The following is a 20,566-nucleotide window of genomic DNA, read 5'->3' as shown; positions in this document are numbered from 1 at the left end:
TCCGCCCCTCTGCCCAGTTCAGGCCCCTGTAGACACACCTTCCACCTGGCGGCTCAGCTCCTGCAGGTCTCTGCCAGACAAGTGGGAAAATCGGCACTTGGACCCAAAGTCGCACTGGCCTGTGGAGAAAAGGATGTTGGGGAAGGACCCAGGGCCTAAGACCCTGAACTTCCTCAGTCCTGACCTGGCTGCCCTGGCTGCTATGGGGGTCCAGTCTGAGTGTGGCCCACCAAGAAGGCTTGTTTCATCACCCCTTCCTCAGTGGCACCAGCATGTCTCCCCCCCTGATCAAACGGCTGGGCGGCTTTGTGTGTGTGGGGGAGGGTACACAAGTCCAGGCCCTTTGTCAATATCAATCCCTGAGGTTAGACAGGCTTTAAGATGACAAGGGACTGATCAGAAGACCCATAACAAACAAACAAAAACATGGTTGAGAACGAGGGGGGTCGGAGCAGGGACCCAAAGCCCATCTGTAGACACTGGAGCATCCCCCCACAGAGGTCACAGGGGAGGGATGAGCCAACCAAGATACAGGACAGCATCGATGAAACACACAGCATTCCTCTGGTTCCTTGAGGCTTCCCCACCCCCACCCCCACTATCATGAGCCCAGTGCTGCTTCTCAAGTCAAACTAGACCAGAGCATGTACACAGGTATAGCTAAGAGATGGAGGCTCACGACACATGGAATCCAGGAACAGGAGGGGGAGTAGCGAGACCAGAAGGGTAGGGGGAGGTGGGGGAGAGGAAGGGAGAAAGGGAGAACCAATCGCACTGATCAACACATAACCACACACCCCCTTTCCAGGGGGAAGAACAACAGAAACCATGGGGGAAGGGAGACAGTGGTTGGTGTGAAAGATGAAAATAATCATAATTTATCATCTATCAAGGGGTCATGAGGGTGGGGGGGGTGGGATGGGAGGGGAAAAAAGAGGAGCTGACACCAAGAGCTCAATACAAAGTAAATGTTTAGAAAATGATGGCGACATGTGTACAAACATGCCTGATGCAATCAATGTAAGGATTGTACTAAGAGTTGTACGCTCCCCCAATAAAATGATCTTTTAATTTAAAAAATTACAAACAGGGGCTAGGGCGCCCTAGGAGCCTGGGTGGCCCGGTAGCTAAGTGCCTGACTGCAACGGACAGGTGGCGGTCTGAGCCCACCAGCTGCTCCACAGAAGCCGTCTGCGTCCCCAGATTAACAGACTGGAAAGCCCTCCGGGACAGTTCCACTCTGTCCTACAGGGCTGTTGAATTGGAATCCGTTTAACAGCAGTGGGTTGGGCTGGCTTTGGGGATGTCCAATGTCAAGAAGTCTGTGGAGAAGGCCCTGACCTGCAGGTCTGGTGCCCACCCAGTCCCCTAGGCCGGTCTCCTGAGGGCAGCGTGGTCTTCCCGTGAGCCATGCTAACCACATGGCTTTCTGCTTGTCTTAGTGCCCGGCCCCTGAGCACAGGGGTCAACTGCTGGCCTGAGTTTGTCTTCTTTCCCCTCCTTGGTCCTCTCAAGGGGTTCTGGGGGAGTAGTGGGTTAAACATGGGGCTTCTAGCCCACCAGCCGCTCCACGGGAAACAGACGGGGGCAGTCTGTTCCCAGAAAGAGTCACCGCCTTGGAAACCCAAAAGGGCAGGTGTCCCCTGTCCTGCGCGGCTGCTACGAGTTGGAATGAACTAATGGCAGTGGGTTGGATGAAGGCTGGTCCTGTCACTTGCTTTGGCTTTCACCTGCTACCACGTTGATAGCTAAGCATTGATCTGCCGGTTCGACCGCCAGCAGCCTTGGTTCTGATTCTGAGCGTCTCCAGCCCTGACCGCTGGGAGGGATGGGGCAGGAAGGCCGGGCTTGAAGGCCAGCTCCATCAGCAAGTCTCTGACGCCCAGCGGTGACCCCAGGTGGACTTTCCACAAGCAACCAGCACTTGTGGTTCTGGGGAGCGGATACAATTCCAATCTAGATCTGAAGAGTGGAGGGCCAGGCCCTGAGAATCAGCCAGGGGGGTTCAGGTCACCAAGCGGCTGAGGGCTTGCTGTGTGAGCAGAGCAGAGCGCAGTACCTATCAGCAGAAACTTCCAGCAGGGCCGCTTGTTCTGCTCGTCCACTAGGATGGTGGCTGCATCTACAAGAGAAGAGAGGGCGGGGTTCAGACAGGCTGCCTGCGTGCATCAGTATCACGGGACATGGGAGGCCTGGGCGGAGTGGAAAGACAAGCGCTCTTCATTCATGGATCCCTGTGAGGAAACAGCGCAGGTCTGACCTTTTCCAGCCACATGAAGGAGAAGGAGAATCCAAGTCCTCCTCTGCCCAAGGATGAGTCCTATGGGGCAGAGGTCAGACAAGCCTCCACCTTCCACTTCCCTCACTACTGCAGTAGTTACATAATCTGGTGTCAATTTGAGAGGATTACCAGTGAAGGGGTGGAGTCTGGCCTGTCAATCAAGATATAACTAATGAGGCCTCTTGTGGGCATGGCCTTCCCCCTGAGGATTTTGGGAAAACTCTGGGATTTCCTCCTTGGGGAGACACACTCCCTCTCTACTCACTCCTTAAGACACGCTTGGCTGACAAGTATGACTTCCTGCAAGGCATCCCCGAGGAGAAGCCACTTGGACCTACCCTAATGCAGCCCTGGGAACTGGAGGAGCCACACGAGACCCCTGCCAGCGCTGAGATACTTCTACCACCACTGGATCCAAAGACTTTCTACCCACTGGCCTGTGATCGTCCTGCATTTGGCATCATTGCGTGTGTTTCGTGAGTCCGAAGAGGACGTTATAGATTGGTATCCGACATATGGGCTAATATTGGGCTTGGGGACTTGATCTGGACTGGGCTGGGATGTTTTCTTAATGTACGATTACCCTTTATATAAAACTCTCTCTTAAACACATCTGAGTTTCTAAGGATTTTTTTCTCCCGGACAAACACACCAACCAGCCCTCCCATGGCACTCTGTCCTGCTGGGGTCAATGATCTGTTGACGTGAAATGGCCACACAGAGCTCAGAGACAATGGTCCTTCCCCAGTGCCAGTCAGGAGCAGAAAGCACAGTAGGTTTCAAGTGCAACTTCAAACAGAGGACTCAAACCTGGAGCTGGACACATGAATGCTAGAGACCGTAAGAATTCTTGATGGGTAGTCACAGGCACCAGTAAAACAAAATTCTGTTTTAAAAAGAAAAAGAAGAAGTTCATGGATAAGCTCCTCTTGTCCACAGCAGGCCCCTTCTCAGCCATGCCGGCAGGCACGTCTCCCTTGGCCTCGGCCCCCCGTCTCAGTGCTGCCCCTCGCCACTCTCCATGCGCTCGCCCCGGTTCTTCCTTCGTGCCGGTCAGGGGCTCCTCGGCTCTAGCTTCTGGCATGGCTGACGGTACAGCCGGTGGAGAGACAAAGCCGACCACTCCCTGTTTGAGCGTCACACAGCAGAGAGCTCACCGCCGGGCTTGCTGGAAGTGAGGACTTGAAGCACTCGCCAAGCAAGGTCAAGGATAGCAGCCTTCCATACGGGTTACAACTCCACGGCAAGAAGACCGGCACCCTCACAACTGCACTAGGTGGCCAAGGGTCTTTTGTCTTGCTTAGATACCCAATCAAGGCTCGTGGGCGCAGCAGTCAGGAGATCAAGACGCACTGCACTGGGTAAATCTGCTGCACAATTTCTTACTGTAAAGCAAGGATGTTATTTGGAGGACTAAGGTGTGCCTGACCCCAGCCATGGCATTTCCCATTGCCTCGGATGCAGGTGAAAGTTGGGATTGAATAAGGAAGTCCCACTGAAGAAGAGTCCCTGCCTTTGAACTGCAGTGCTGCAGAAGCCTATTGATAATACCGGGGCTGCTAAATGGACACACTAGTCTGCCGTAAAAGAAATACAGCCAGAGTGCTCCTTAGAGGCAAGGATGGCGAGACTTGCTCCACCTACAGCGACCAGTCCCTGGAGAAGGACATCAGCTCGGTGCAGTAGAGGAGCAGTGAGTGAGAGAGAGAGAGACCCAGGACGAGATGGGTGGAACAGGGCTCCGGCATGAGAACAGCTTGAGGGGCAGGACGGCGCGGTTTCCCTCCGCTGTGCACAGGGTCGCCATGAGTCCGAACGACTCGGCACCTAAGCACCATCACCAGGGTCTGGTGGGAGGGAAAGGGCTACAGATAGTAGAGGCACAACAAGTAACTTTACTTCACCGCAAGTGCAAGCTCCAGGGGGGATGCGGAGCACTGAACCTCAGCTTCAGGAGACCCCAGCCCAGCCCAAGGCAGGAACGGGGGTTTGGGGCCTGAGGCTGTGTGATTGGCATCACCTGGGAGTTTGTAACAATCTCAGTGTTGGGGACCTCTCTGTCTAGGCCAACTAACTGCTGGCGAATCTGTGACCCTTTCCCAATAAAAGCGAGCCCGGAGCTCAACTTTCTGCCAAACATTGACAGACCCAGAGGCGCGCACCTCCTAGAACCATCTACTCCAAAGGCAGCGCTCGCTGGGGACAGCGCAGGAGGCCAAAGGACGGAGGGAAGAGCAGAGACAGTGTGGAAGTGGGCAGGGCTCTGTCACATCACGGGAACCACAGTTGGTGTTACAAATTGGAATGCGTGAGACCTGTGAGTGGGAAGCCAATGTGCTCTGTGAACACTCAGCCAAAGCACACGTTCTAAAAATATCAATCAACCAATCCTGCATCCAGGAAGCCCACCTGCCACAGAAACTTCTCCACAGTCATGGCGGAGACTGGCTGCTCCCCATTTTCCCTGCAGGGAGACCTCACCTTGCACTAGCCCCCCAGGACTTGAGTCACTCTGGGTGGCGTCTTGAGCCCTGGCTTTCATCAGGGACACACTGCAGGTGGGAATCAGTCCCAATCCACAGGTGAGTAAGACGTTGAACCTAGGATGGTGCCCTCACTCAGAGGCCCTTAGGTCTGCCTTGGAAGAGGGGAGAAGCCAGGCTCTTGTTGGTCCGCCCCCATTCCCAGAGGCTGCCTGGGGTGGAGGCAAGGAACCTGAGCAATAATCCCAGCTACAACTACAAGTCCGTCAACTGGGAAGCAAAGCTGCCCAGGCAGGGCTGCTGTGTACACGCGAAAGGGCAAGGACGGAGCACTGGGCAGAGTTGGGCAGAGTCGGGCTCAGGCTGCACAGAGAATTGCCCAGGAAACAGGGACAAACCCATCAGCCTCTGAGGTTGGGCCCAAGTGGTGCAAACATGCAGCCAGGCCTGAGAACCTTTGCAGTGAGGCTCCACGCCTGTAGGAATTCCTTTTTGTTTTGACTTTTTTAAAACAATCATTTTATTGGGGGCCCTTAGTGATTCGGATCTCACTTCTCTTCACAATCTGCTCTCTGCTGCCACACGCCCATTCTGCAGAGGGGGAGACTGAGGCTCAGCGAGGGAAAATGATTTGCCTGACGGAACACGTTCAGAAGCGGCAGTACCAGGTTTGAGCCCAGCATGGGGCACGTGGTACAGGCCCTTAGTGGGGGACCCTCCCTCCCACGGAGCAGAGGCAGGGGGCAGGAGGTAGAGCTCCAGGATCCCAGGTTAGTTATTAGGGGGGGGCTCATTCCAGGGCAGCCCTGTCAAAAACAGCCCACCCAGTTGGTGCTGCCCACCTTCCTCTCCCAAGGGAGTGGGGCTGATGGGTGGGGGGACTCGGGCTAGAGGGCTGAGCGTGGGAAAGAACTCCTGACTACTCTTCATCTGACAGGTGGTCTCACCGACCACATCACACTTCAGAGTCACCAGGTCTTACGAAAGTACCCCGCGGTCCCTCCTCTAAGGTCTGCGTCCCTATTCTGCAGGGCGCCCACCATGTCCACTAGCGCCTCAGCATCTCTGAGGGGGCACCCAGCCCCCGGGGTTGGAAAGCCGGGGCCCACCTCATGCAGAAGGCAGTCTCTTCCGGGCCTTCAAAAGCCCCATGTGATCTGACCCGATGGGTCCTTCTCGCTTCATCTCCCAAAGGGACAGCTGCCCCGGGGGCCCCGTGTTTGCTCGTTCATTAGACACTCCGTTAGCAAACATTTACCAAACATGTCTGGGTGCCGGGCAGCACGCCAGGCTCAGCGAAGGAGAAGGCAGAGCCTGTGCTAGGCTCAGGGTCACTCTATCCCCAGCAGAACCCAACGGCCGGGCATGGCCCAGGGGGTCTGCCTGAATGAAGCTCTGAGGGGTGGCCTCATCTGGCTTGGGGCGGGGCGGGGAGGCAGCAGGAAGTGGACACCACAGCACAGGCGTACAGGCTGGGCAGAGGCCATGGGGCAGAGCTCAGAGGGAGAGGCGGGCAAGATCTGGGGACCTGACTGGCTCGGGCACCGCCTGGTATGTCTGCCTTCCCGTGAGGGGAACGGGCGCCCTGCTCGGTTGTCTCGGTTCCATCAGCCGAGCGGCAGTTGCTGCCGGAAGGAGCGAGTGCCTGGGCTGCAGGGCTCCAGGCCCATCCCTTTGTGGCCCAGGACGGGTGGTTACACCTTGGGCTGCTAACCACGTCAGCAGTCGGTAACCACCTCGGGAGGAAGAAGGGGCTTTCTACTCCCACAACGAGCTACATTCTCGGAAAGGCGCAGGGGCAGTGCTGCCTTGTCCTGAGTCCGACGGACTCCATGCTGGGCTGGAGGCGGCTGAGCGCTGACCACACCCACAGGGGCCCCAGAGTCATTCTAGGGAGACTAGGCACCCATCACAGCTCAGGGAGGCGTGACAGAGCCAAGGTGAGCCCCCACCCGACTGCAGAGAAGCACCAGCAACCCAGCAGAGGGCTAGGGGCCCAAGGGCAAGAGGCACTGGGGAGGTGCCGCCCCAAAGTCTGTACATTGGTCAGGGTAAGCTGGGGCCAAGGGGAGCCTCTTGTTGGGTGGAGAGAGCTGGGTTGCAGTTCAGACCTTGGCAGCTGGGCACAGAACGAGGCAATTCACTGCTCTGGATCTCAGGTGCTGGCCTGCCCATGGGGACACGGATGTTCTACGCACTACACGTGGAGCGGACACGGATGTTCTACGCACTACACGTGAAGCGGACACGGATGTTCTACGCACTACACGTGGAGCGGACACGGATGTTCTACGAACTACACGTGGAGCGGACACGGATGTTCTACGCACTACACGTGGAGCGGACCTGGATGTTCTATGAACTACACGTGGAGCGGACATGGATGTGGGAGGACCCTGGGAACGTGCGAGCCCACCGCTTTTTTTACAAGTCCTTCTGGGCTGAAGTGGGGACTGAGAGCCGGGCTCTGTGCCAGGCCACAGCACCCAAGGACTGGGAAGGCAGGGAACCTCGCGGGGCAGGGGGAGGACCTCCCACCACTGAACCCCTCCTTTGCCTCCTCTCGCATTTTGAAGAAGAGGCATTTCCGATCACTTTGCTGTGCCGCGCGTGGGCCAGCAGAGAGGTGGCTGTTGAAAGAGAACCCAGGGACAGTGCCTGCTTTCGGGAAAGGTGTGTGTCAGGGCAGAGCATGCTGTCCTGCCACGCTCCTTCGCCTGGATGCCGAGCGCATCATCTGAGTAGCTGCACTGTGTGAAGAACGTGCGACAGGATGGGAGGGAGGCTGGTTAATGACTGTGAGCTGCAGATGACACGAGCTTGCTTGCTGGAGCTTGCAAAGAGCACTTGAAGCCCTCGCTGATGGAGGAGCACAGGCGACAGCCTTCGGTCTGGAGCACAGCCCGACATGGAGAAAACCAAGATGCTCCCACTGCCTTGGAGTTCTTGGGAATGCTCCCTTCTCCCACGTCTTGGCTGCTGGGACTCAGGTCCTGCTTCCTGGGCTCAGGGGCCCTGCCTCACTCCAGCATCCTAGAATCTTGCTCACCAACTTGGGGGGTCAGCTCCGCCCAGCTCACTCCAGGGCTCCTGCCTTCCCTCTGCCCCACAGCCACACTCCTGCCACACCGGCCCGGCTCTAGGCCTCCATCTTCCATATGCCAAGTGGTAGCAGCAGAGAGCACCACAGAGCAACGTGCCCAACCGTGCCAGCGCGCATTCGCCCAGTAGTGTCTGCTCTGAGAAGCCCTGCCCTGAAGAGCCTCCTGCTGGCAGCTTGGTTACTCATCCATCCATCCAGCTGCCACTCAACTGCCATTCCTGCATGCCCACCACAGCTGTCAGTCACTGCTCTCAAAAGCAACTCTGAGGGCAACTTGATGCCCTTATCCCGGGCTCCTCAAGCCTGGCACATGGCCACTTCAGTGTTTCCCATCACCTACCATAACCCAGTCATTCCCTCTTCCTTCCTGACGGGAAAACAACATCTGTCTTCCTCCAGACCCTCCCAGTGCTCCGTGTGGCCGGCTCTTCCCTTTATCCAGCTATTGGTTGGACTCCACTTGCCCTAAGAGGCCCCTTCCTGCCCCTGTGCCCAGAGCCTGGCAGAGAGCATCTGGTCACGATTGCTGACGACAGGCATGCACACCCCACCTGCCCCTCTGAGGGCCCACTGGCCTCAGGGACAGCAGCCCCTGGCTGCTCCCTGCTCAGCCCCGCAAAGGGCCCAGGCCAGCCTGCTTCCTTGGCTGAAGGTAAGACAGAGAAGAGAGCAGAGCCCTAGGCGCCCGGAGGTCGCACCGGCAACACCCACCTCGGAACATGTCGTACCAGACCTTCTTGGCCTTGAGGTGCTGCAGCCCGTTCAGGTGCTTCTTGCGGTTGTGAAGGCTGTCCTGGAAGGAGCGGTCGCAGTAGTCGCAGAAGTAACGCTTCCCCATGGCCACCGACGCCAGCTGCTGCTGCTGCTGCCACCTGGGAAACCACAAAGCACTCAGCAGGCCCCGGGAGAAAACGCCACACACCGCAGCCCACGGTGCACCGGCCTGGATGCACGCTCAAGGTGGGCTGCCCTGGGCCGTGGCTTTGCTCACCGACACCTGCTCAGTGAGGGGCAACCCAATGGAACCCAACCCCCCCCCCACCAACTCCCGAGGACAGAGCAGAACTGCCCGTGCAGTCTCTTTAAGATAGCAGACGAAAATAAGAATAATTTATAAAGTATCAAGGGTTCGTGAAGGAGGGAGGGGAGCGGAGGGAGGGGAAATAATGAGAACCTGATCCCAAGGGCTCAAGTAGAAGGCAAAGGCTTTGAGAACGATGATGGCAACAAATGTACAAATGTGATTGACACAATGGATGGATGGATGGATTGTGATAAGAGTTGTATGAGCCCCTGATAAAGCAATTTTTTAAAAAAGAAAGCAAGCAGACAGCCTCAGTTGGTGGGTTCAAAGTGATGATAGTTCATTGAGACCCAATGCTTTACCCATTGTGCCGCCAGGTCCCCTCAAGTTAAGGCTTCCATGACCTCACACTGTCAGGCTCCTCCCACAGTCACTCGGAGCCTGGAGAAGCCCAAGAGGCTCAGGACAGATGCTGAGAGAGGGGCTCAAAGCTCAGATGGCAGGTCTCTGAGAGCCACTCACGGCGAGAAATGAGAATGCTGTTGGGTCTTAAGACCCCTTACCCACGGCACTACACCTGATCTAGGAGCTTTGCTGCCCGAGAGAGGGGGCAATTCTCTCACTCTCATCCCTGTTTGGCACCTCTGCCACTCAGGGCCGGCAGGTGCGCCCTGCAGAGGTGGAGGCCCTTGCCCTGGAGCTAGCAGCGAGGCAGCCCTTCAGGTCTTGAGCCTCAGCCCTCATATTCCACAGAGCTGGGACCTGAGTCCCAAAGGGAAGAAAAGACATCGACTTCCCAAGTTCATGAGGACACAGCCCCAGCTAGCAGCCAGAGCCCCAGAATCCCAAACCAAAGCCAAACCCACTAGTGCTGGATCAATTCCGGCTCACAGTAACTCACGGGCGAGGGCTGCCAACCTTGATGGGGACACTGCCATGGCTTCCTCCCGAAGGGCAGCTGGTGGGTTTGAACCACCCATCTTTTGTTCTGCAGCCTGGAGCTTAACTCATGGTGCCACCAGGGCTCCCTGGCAGGGCCTGGTAACTAGGGTGACGCTGGGATCCAATTAACCTGGCTGACAAGGGAAATGCACCTTGGGAGGAAGAGCCTGGGGGCAGGGCAGAGCAGCCCAGCCATTTGATGGAGAAAGCTGAGCCTGTGGCAGACAGGGACAGCTAGCCATTAAGTCATGGGCTGTACTGAGATCAGGAACAGACGGTCATTCGAAATGAGAACAGAAAACCTCGCTTCTCCCATCGCTGCCGAGAAACCGTGACCCAGACACACGGACTTGATATATTAAATTTGGCAGCTCTAATACACCCCGTCTTGCCGATAAACTTACAGGAATTGGAACGAAATTATAAGAGATGAACGTTTAACGGTCCAACGCTTAACCAAGCCATTCTGGAGGCTTGAGGCTCTGCGGAGCTGCTGGTGCTGAGTAAGGGGCAGGGAGGGACGCCGCCCCTCCGGGAAACTAGACACAGCAGGGGCTCCGGGGCAGGCTTAGCGGGACAAAGCCACACACAGGACACGGAGAAGCGTGTGACCTCTCCGCTGTCCAAGAACTCCCTGCCATCGAGTTGACCCTATAGCACAGAGTGGACCTGCCCCCTGTGGTTTCCAAGACGATCTCTTCACGGGAGTAGAAAGCCTCCTCTAGCCCCCAGGGCATGGCTGGTGGTTACAAACGGCTGACCTCGGGGTGACCAGCCCAACTTGGAACCATTAGCGCCACGAGGCCGCCTGTAGGCCTCGACTCTTTGCAGCAGGACAATGAGACATGGGTCAGATTGGCTGACTTGTTAGGGAGTGGTGCATTACTACTTTTTAAAAAAATATGGAATGCTTCACGAATTTGCGAGTCATCCTTGCACGCGGGCCATGTATTGTCCCGATTTTAGTGTATGTGCTGCCGAAGCGAAGCGAGAGCGGAGTGATGCATCATTATCATTATTGTTAATTCAGATAACTAGAAGTGTCGAGCGAAAACACCACCACTGCCCAGCATTAAGCAAGCATTTCACAAACATTGCCTACTATTAAGGCTAATGATTTATTGAGAAGGTGAGCAGATTTGAACATTGTTAAAGCGGGACACCATTGGTAAAACTCATATCCAGGCGAAATAGCCACAGGGCAGCCGGAAACCGTATTCCCTAGCTTGTCATGCATTCTTTCCAAATATTGGGACTTTTTTAAAACGCCGCGGGACACGGGGAAAATTGTTAAAAAGCGGGATGTCTGGTCACCTTATTTATTGAGCACATACTAGGTGCCAGGCTCTGGGTTCAATGACTTCAATTCATTATCTCATTTAATCCTCAGGGCAACCTGAGAGGTGGGACGATGATAAAAGGTCTGAAGCTCTGGAAAGGAAGGTGACTTACCCAAGGCCACTGGACTGGAAGGGCTGCAGCCGGCAGTGGGACTCCAGAGCCCACGCCCCTGTTCACTTATGAAAGTCTCTCCTACCAGCCATGCCAACAGCTTTTCTTTGCTAACCTCTCACTGGGCCCCTGAAACCTCGTTGGGCACTTTGAGGCCCAAGAGGCAGACATTATAGACCCTGTTTTATAAATGAGGAAACTGAGGCTCAGAGAGGCCTCAGTTGGGAGATCCTGCGTTCACTCACTGCGATAACTCTCCCAAATACCCATCCACTGGGAAGTCCAGGCCATGTCCCCCTCCCCAGGCCACATAGCCTGCTTGCCCATGCCTCTTTTGTGCACCTTGGCCCTGCTCGTCAGTGCCCGGAGCAGGCCTGGCATCTGGGACATGTGCAACACTCCAGGACAGTCAACAGGACCCTACAGTGGAGTCCCAGACTCAGTGACGGTATGGGATGATCAGAAAAGCAGCTCCTGTCACAGGAGGGCAGCCGGCACACAGGCCAGCAGCAGAGCAGGGCCACCCTCTTGAGAAGACTCGGCCTCTGTCTCGTTCCCATGCCAGGGAGCCATGAGGGAAGGGGCTGAGAGCTGGGGCCAGACTGAAAGTCACATCCCCAGCCAAGGCGTTAATTCTGATGTCCAGCAACCCTACACGGGGTTTCCGAGACTGTGCATCAGCACCGAAGCAGACAGCTCCCCTTTTCTCCGGAGGAGGTGGGTTTGAACTGCCAGAGTTGAGGTTAGCAGTCCAGTGCTTAACACACAGTGCCGCCAGGTTCCTGTGAGAGGTGGGATGGTCTGGGTTACATCCAGGAGCCATGACTTTCTACCCGTGACCTTGGGTGGTTATTTAACTTGGCCTCCGTTTTCTCCAGTGAAAGCTAGGGTCTTCACAGTGCCTAGCTATGGGGTTGCCATGAGAGACACTTACACCCAGAGGCCCTGGGTCAGGACTGGCTGCCCTCACCATCACTACGGCTGGCCTCCAAAACAGGGACAATAGGTCAAGTTCATGGATTAGGAAAGTGAGGTCAGGAGAGGGGGATGGTGCTGCCTAAAGAACACAGCACAGGAGGCAGAGGGGGTACTGGACCCTCTGCCATGCCAGTTCAACCGAGTCCCTGCCATCCAGGGCGGTGTCAAGGGAACACACCAGCTGCAGTGGGGCCAGGCTTCCCACTGACCTTCCAGTCTGTCCAGAGGCAGAAGCCCTGCTCCCTGGCAAGAATCCTGGCCTTGAATAAGGCGACCTTGGCCAGGCATCACCTGGGTATGCACTCTAGGTCTCCTGACACAACCTTCCCGCTCCAGGGCCTCTGGGCACATCCTGTGCCAGACACTCAGCCGGCCCAGGCGCACGGGGGCCAGTTTTGCTCCCACTCTGTGCTTTAGCCAGGCGTCCTTGAATTGGGGGCCGGAGAACGTGGGGGACAGCTGAGTGTCTCTTGCTGGGGCGCAGACACTGGCGTCCGATGCTGACTAAGCTGGCCCTCTCTGCCCATGATTCATTATCCCGAGGGCGGCTTGTTCCATAGCATGGGAGGGAGGACATGTCCGGAACACAGGCAGCCCAACCACCGCTCCTGGGACCATGGTGGCCACAGCATCTGCTGGCTCCTTGGAGCTTTGCCAGGTGACTGTGCAGGCTCCTTGAGGCCAAGGGGCAGTGGGCAACACCAGGGGGGAGACCCTCCTGGGACATATAGGCTAGGATTCGTGTCCCAGCCCTATAAGCGAGTGACCTCAAGAAGTGATGGTCTCACTGAGTCTGTCCTTCGCTCTGGAAGGGGACCTATCAAGGTGGTACACGTAGAATGTCTCCCCCATCCCGACTCGTGTTGAGCTGTAGGATAGAGTGGAACCTCCCCCAGAGGGTTTCCGTGACTATAAATCTCAAGGGAAGCACACTGCCTCCTCTTTCTCTTAAGGAGCGGCCATTGGGTTCGAACCACAGACCTTCAGTTAGCAGCTGAGTGTTTTAACCATCATGCACTCCGAGCTGCTGTTAATGTGCCTCATATACAGTTAGTGCTCACCGATGGAGGGCACTTCTGCTATTGCCATCAGTACTCAGGCGGCCCCTCCGGCCACCTGACGTAAACTGCAGCCGCAGGCCCTCCTGGCCTCTTACAACCTGCTCTACATCCCACCGCACAGGTTACCTTCTCCAGCACTGACCAACTGCTGGCCTCCCCACCAGAATACAAGCTCCACAAGGACAGAACAGTCTGTCTGCTTGTCCCACTGCTGTTGGACCAGGGCCTGGAAGGAATCACTGCCCCACAAAGTGCTTGTGACGTAAGTGGCGAGCGACCTGCAGCATCCAGGGCGGCCTCCCTGCCAGGATCACTCATGCTCTCTGCACCTCCACAGAAACAAGTGGGGAACACAGGAAGCAAGAGGACCAGAAGGACCCGGGAGGCAGGCCCCCCACCCCCTCATCAGGCAGTTCCTACCAGGCCTGCTGCCTCGGCAGTCCACTGGCTTCCCCTGTGCCTAGCTCACCACGGCACCCGATTGCAGGCTGGGGGCGGCAAATAAGGAGCAACCAGTTGGGAAAGGGAGACAGAAGAAGAAAGAAAAGGCCATGGGGCGGGAGTGGGGAGCTCTGCCTCAGACTCGTGGACGCTTGTGTGCTGAGCACTGGGTTTACCACCAAGCCTCGAGCTCGGGTTCAGCTGACCCCAGGCCCACTCCTTCCCTCACACACTGCTCGGGGTCGTCATGGGACGGACGTTCACACTACATCAATATTCTCAGCTCCTTGCCCCGTGTGCGCCTTGGGTACTGAGCAAGCGTTGGCACAAGGCTAAAATAAGCCAGCAGCTCTACCCTGGCCAGGAGCTGGGAAGCGCACTGTAATTACCCTGCCACATGCTCCCCTGTCATTCCTCCTAATTACGGCACCTCCAGACCCCTGGTTCACAGGGAGCTGCAGCCAGAGGACAAGAGCAGGGAAATGCCCTGGTGCCACACACGCCACTGTCTGGAGGCGGTGGCATCAGAATAGTTCTAGGGGGTGGCTGCAGACCGACCTGCTCAGGACCCTGAGTGCCATGTGGACCTGGATGGCTTCTCTGCAGGATGTTGGGGTAAGCCTCAAATGAGGTCCCCATCCTGACTTATTCCCCTGCCAGCCATTGTTGTTCGGTGTCATCCAATCGGCTCTACTCACAGTGACCCTGTGCACAAGACAAAACCCTGCCCCCAGCACCATTCCACCCACATGACTGTTCTGCTGGAGCCCCGTGGCAGCCACCGTGCCAACCCTTCTCACTGAGGGCCCTCTTCTTTTCCACTGACCCTCTGTTCTACCAAGCATGCCACTCTTCCAGCGACCGATCCCTCATGAAGTGCGTGAGAGGCAGCCTCGTGTCCTCACTCCTAAGGTGGATTCGGGTGGTACTTCTTCCGAGAGATTTCTTTGTTCCTCCGGCTGTCCATGGCATATGTAATAGTCTTCACCAACACTATGATTCAGATGCTTACATTCTTCTCTGGTCTCCCCTGGCAATGTTCGGCTTTGGAATGCACATGAGTCTAACCACGGCTCGAGTCAGGGGCACCTTAGTCCTCATTAGAGTGACATCCTTGTTCCTTTACTTGACCATCACTCATCTGTCAGTTTGTTGTACTGTGGTGGTTTGTATGTTGTGGTGACGCTGGAATTGAAGTCACTGGTATTTCAGATACCAGGAGAGTCATCCATGGTGAACGGGTTTCAGTGGAGTGTCCAGACCAGGAAGAAGGAAAAGGCTGTCTACTTCTGATGGGCAGCTGCGAAGACACGACTGCAAACATCCATTAACAACAGAAACGTGAAAGGTACAAAGTAGGAATCTAGGAAAACTGGAAGTCATCAAAGAATGAAATAGAGGGGGGGGGGGCAATGAGGAGCTGATACCAAGGGCTCAAGTAGAAAGAAAATGTTTTGAGAATGATGAGAGAAACAAATGTACAAATGTGCTTGACACAATGGATGGATGTATGGATTGTGATAAGAGTTGTACGAGCCCCCAATAAAATTAATTTTAAAAAATAAATAACGGGATTGTTTAAAAAAAAAAAGAAGGGAGGGGAAACATGAGGAGCTGATGCTAAGGGCTTAAGTGGAGAGCAAATGTTTTGAGAGTGATGAGGGCAACGAATGTACAAATGTGCTTTACACAATTGTGATAAGAGTTGTATGAGACCCCAAAAATTATTTTAAAAAAAGAATGAAATTGTGAATTCATGGATGGATTTGAGAGATATGCTAAGGGAAATTATTCAATCCTAGAAAGATAAACACTGTAGGAAACCATTGTGATAAAAGGAAGAAAAGAAAAACAAGATAAAGATTTTTCATAGCCCCCCCCCCCCAAAAAAAATCACAGAATTTGGTGCTTACCAGGGGTGAGAGAGATGGGGGAAGGGAAGGAGTAAGCTAGAGGGTAGGCAAGAGTTAACAACGATGAAGACAATAGTCTACAATAGGAAGAAGAGAAAAAGGTGAACAGGACAGGATAACCTATTGGGATTTTTGAAAAGTTGTTTAAATTATGGAAACAAAAATGGTGATCTGAAATGTAAATCCCCATCTCATTCGCAACAATAAATTAATTAAATAAGAAATAAAAAGTGAAATTGAATACATAGCCATACAATCATATGGTTTATTATACTAACAAATTGAAGAGGAATGGTGTCAAGTTCATTGTCAAAAAGAACATTTCAGGATCCACCTTGCTGTCTGTGATAGGATAATATCTGTGTCTACAAGGGAGACCAGTTAATATGGCCTAACATAGCCTAACCAAATTTATGTTCCAACTACCAAAACCAATGACAAAAAAACTGAAGAATCTGACAGACTTCTTCAGTCTGAAATTGATCAAACATGCAACCAAGATGCACTGCATTGATAATTACTGGTGATTGGACTGTGACTGAGGAGCCATGGCAGTCTAGTGGTTATATGTTGGGCTGCTAGCCACGAGGTCGGCAGTTCAAAACACCAGCTGTTCCTCGGGGAAAAGACGGGGCTTTCTACATCAAGAATTGGCATCGACTCGATGGCAGTGAGTAAGGTCTTGATTTTTTTCGGTTGGAATGTGAAAGTTGAAACACAGGTGGAGGATAGTCGTTTGAAAATATGGCCTTGGTGATATTCTGGGAATCCCTGGTATAGTCAAGATCCATCAACACCCTCATTCAGATGCATGCATCTTCTCTGCCCTTCCTTTCTCTCATTCACATGCATGCATCTTCTCTGGCCTTCCTTTCTCAGCACCCATTTTGTACGCTATGAGATGAGGAAAATACACCATGGCTCGGGTCAGAACCACCTCAGTCCTCAAAACGATCTTTCTGGTTTCTAACACTTTTAAGGGGCATTTGCAGCGGAACTGCCCGCTTGTGAACCTTGACTTGTGACTTTTACGGGCACTGATTATGGATCCAAGTAAAAGAACATCTTGTTAGTTTTTCCAGTTAGTTTTTAGTTTTTCCATCGTTGCTTTTTTTTTTTTTTTCACAAGAGAAAAGCTTGTAGTTAGTTCAGGGATCGCTTGCTGGCCCTTAGGAGCGTTTTCCAGTCCAGTCTGTTGGGGCACCACGCCCTGGCCCCAAAGTCCACTTTCAGCGTTCCCTGGGGACCTTGCCACTCCATTCCCTTGCTGTTCCGCTGCACTGCCCCAGTGCTTTGCCTCGGTGTGGTGGATCAGGGCAGGTGCAATTCCCACACTGTGTCTCCGGTGCTGTACCCTGTATCGCCCTTAGTCACTGAGGGGCATCATTTCTCATAGTGGGGCCAGCCATGTTGTTCTCTCTGTGGACTGGCTGCTCTACTCAGGAACATCATCCTCATGGCCTGGTGGGCCAGGCTGTGTTCCACTCTCTCCTCCTGCCCTTCATCTGCTCCTGTGTGCTCTGATCAGACATGTTCATCTCCCGGAGCTGCAGAGTCAATGTCGTCCTTTGGAACAAGTTCTTTTCGGGGGAGGGGCAGGAATCCACTTAATTTATGGTGCTGGGGCCAGCCTCCCAGACCATTGTTGCTTATTAGACCCGCTGTACAGATTTTTTCTTTACTTTCAGCTCTAATCCACACTAACTGCAGTTTTTTTTAATCTTTATCAATCAGTGCCTCAGAGGGTCCTCACTTTCAGCAAGCAGCGTTGTTGAATTTCCCTCCAGTCCTGGTGTTGCAATATTCTCCATCTAGTGCACCTTCTCGGATTACTTACTCAACATACAGACCAAGTCTCGCAAAAGGCTACAGCCCTGAGGTGCATGCACGCTGCCTGATTTTAAACCGTGCAGCATCCCCCTGCTCTGTTTCAACGACTGCTTCTTTGACTGTGTACAGGTTCTGCAGGAGCATAAGTTAGTGTTCTGGATTTCTCATTCTTTTTTTATCATTTTACTGGGGGCTCATACAACGCTTATCACAATCCATACATACATCCATGTGTCAAGCACATTTGTACATTTGTTGCCCTCATTCTCAAAACATTTGCTTTCTGCTTGAGCCCTTGGTATCATTTCCATCCCCTCCCTCCCTCCCTGCTCCCCCCTCTCTCATGAACCCTTGATAATTCATAAACTATGGAATTCTCATTCTTTGCAATGTTATCCATCATTTGTTATGATCCACACAGTCGAGTGTTTGTGCACAGTCAATGAAACACAAGTAAACATCTCTCTAGTATTCTCTGATTTTGGCCAAGAGCCATCTGACATCAGCAATGACAGCCTTTGTTCCACAGCCTCTTCTGAATCTGGCTTGAATGTCTTGGTAGTTCCCTAGTATCTCCAGTAAAACTGTATTTGCATGTTATATTAAAGACATTGTTCAATAATGTCTGCATTCTTCTGGGCCACTGCGCTTTGAAAGGGACACAAATGTGGGTCTCTTCAGTCGCTGGCCTAGTAGCTGTTTTGTTTGTTGAAACATTTTAAGTTGTAATCCATCAATTCCCGGGACCTTGTTCTTCATCGATGCTTGAAGTGCAACCTGGACTTCTTCCCTCAACCCCATCAGGTCTTCATTATCGATACTACCTTCTGAAGTGGACAAGCATCGACCAATTCTTTCTGATGCGGTAACTGCATTCCTTCCATTTTTTTTCGATGTTTCCTGCATCCTTCAACATTTCGTTCTACTCCATGTTTAATATTGCAACTCGAGGCTTACTTTTTTTTCTCTCTAGCTCTTTCAGCTTGAGAAATGCTGAGCATGTTCTTTTGCTTGGTTTTCTAATTCCAAGTCTTTGCACATTTTAGTACCATACTTTACTTTGTCTTCTTGAGCCGCCACCGTTTGAAAGCTCCACTTTTGAGCTTTTCCTTCCTTATTTCTTCCATTTTCTCTGACACTCTATGTTCAAGAGCAAGTTCCAGAGTCTCTTCTGAAGTCTGTTTTGATCCTTTCCTCCCTATCTTGTAAGCGACCTTTCGGTTTCCTCACTTATTAGAAGTTTGCGGTGACCCCACCACGCTGGAGATGCTCTCCCAATTTAGTTGGGATATGCTCAAGCTCTTCCTAAGCCGCCCGTGGACATAATCTTCAGCTTCACCTTGAATTTGCATCTGAGCACTTGAGGTCTCTTCGGCAGTCAATTGCTGACCTTGTTATGACTGATGATAATGAACGTCTCTGTCACCTCTTCTGACAGACGTAGTTTACTTGATTTCTGCATACCCTATCTGATGAGGTCCGTGTGGATAGCTAACATTTACGATGTTGGGGAAAAAAAGGTATTTGCAATGAATAAGTCATGGATTGGTCTTGCAAAATTCTACTATGCAATATCTGGTGTTGTTTCCATCACCCAGACCCATTTTTCCAACAGCTGATCCTTGTTTCCAACTTTTGCATTGCCATCACCAGTAAGCACCAATGCTTCTTCACTGCATGTTTGGTTGAATTCAGATTGCAGAAGTTGGTAAAAATCTTTCCATGTGTTCATGTTTGGCGTTTGTGGTTGGTATATAAATTTGAGTCAGTCTTTTAACTCATCTTCCTTGTAGGCATATGGATATTAATTATCCAATCACTGACAGCACTGGATTTCAGGATACATCTTAAAATGCTCTCTTGGACAAAGAAGGGCAATTCCTCTTCAATTTGCCGTTCCCAACTGAATGGACTATAGTTGTTCTAATCAGAATGGCCAACATAAGCTCATTTCAACTCACGAATGCCTGTGATATCGGTCTTCGTGTATTGTTTCATTGCTGACAACTTCCACTTTTCCTAGATTGATGATTCATATAATGGGTGTTTGTGGCTCCTTCTCATTCAGTGGTGTCGTCTCTGCAAACAAAGGTCCTAAAAGCGATGCAGCTCTTGCCCAGTCGAATGCTGAGTGTCTTCCAACCTGATGAGCTCATCTTCCAGCACTAAGTCAGACAATGTTTTGCTACTAATCATAAGGTTTTCGCCGGCCAGTTTTTTTCTGAAGTGGACCACCACATTCTTATTCTTAGTCAGTCTAGTCTGGAAAGGCCATAGAGACTTGTCCAACAGGGGTAAGCCTGCCAGTCTTTGAAATCCAATGATAGAGTTTCCAGTATCCCAGCAACACAAGCCCCACAGGACTACAAGCTGACAGATGAGTAAGGTAAGTTAGGATGTCCCTCAAACACAGCTCTTTTCCTGACCTTGCTCATGGGTTTACCTTCAACCTTCTCTTGGGGTGAAGTGCATCACTGCAGGTCAGACAGTCTGGAGCTGTGGGACCCCCACCCATGGCAGTATCTGTACCTCAACAGGTCTGAGACAGGGCCAGGATCGACAGAGGTTCAGATGCAGACTCTCCAGATCATATTTGGACATGGACCCTTCAAGCCAATTCTTCTGGATATTTTTTCCTCCCTTCAACATAACTAACCTACCCACTGAATCTGGGTCCGAGTCCCGTTCCTTCTACTTCTATCTATCCATTTATTTTTGTTCCTGCTACTTTTAGACTGTGGGTCCCTCAAAGAGAGAGACTGACAATTACCATACAAGGGACCTACACATACCAACAACTGTGCAGCCAGTGCAGGACCAGCAATGCTTTGTTCTGTTGTCCGTAGGGCACCATTGTACACAGTGGCCACAGCAGCGGAACAATGCGGAGAGTGCCAGGGCACCAACATCCAACAGGAAATTTGACTAAGGAACTGATGGTCACCCAGACCGACCTACGAAGACAGTCATTGCCATGTAGCTTATCCAAATGTTCACCAGAAGAACCAACCGTCAGTGGTCAAGATAATTCCAACTCCTGGTGGCCCCGTGTACGTCA

The 20,566-nt window shown here is 52.8% G+C and overlaps 1 protein-coding gene across 2 annotated transcripts in view; it reads right to left on the bottom strand.

Annotated features, from left to right (window-relative positions):
* ZMAT5 (zinc finger matrin-type 5) overlaps positions 1 to 20,566 on the bottom strand; it is a 35,509-nt gene that overhangs the window by 6,526 nt on the left and 8,417 nt on the right. For both annotated transcript variants that reach the window (XM_075534086.1, XM_075534085.1), the window contains exons 2-4: positions 8,579 to 8,739; positions 2,060 to 2,122; positions 39 to 119 (exon numbers count right to left, since the gene is read on the bottom strand). In XM_075534086.1, coding sequence (XP_075390201.1) covers positions 39 to 119; positions 2,060 to 2,122; positions 8,579 to 8,705 — 271 coding nt within the window. In that variant the 5' untranslated portion in view covers positions 8,706 to 8,739. The remainder of the gene's footprint in view (positions 1 to 38; positions 120 to 2,059; positions 2,123 to 8,578; positions 8,740 to 20,566) is intronic.

This window comes from Tenrec ecaudatus, chromosome 16 (genome assembly GCF_050624435.1).
Source record: "Tenrec ecaudatus isolate mTenEca1 chromosome 16, mTenEca1.hap1, whole genome shotgun sequence".
In the NCBI taxonomy this organism is placed as follows: domain Eukaryota; kingdom Metazoa; phylum Chordata; class Mammalia; order Afrosoricida; family Tenrecidae; genus Tenrec; species Tenrec ecaudatus.
This window is presented reverse-complemented; position numbering and strand designations above follow the sequence as displayed.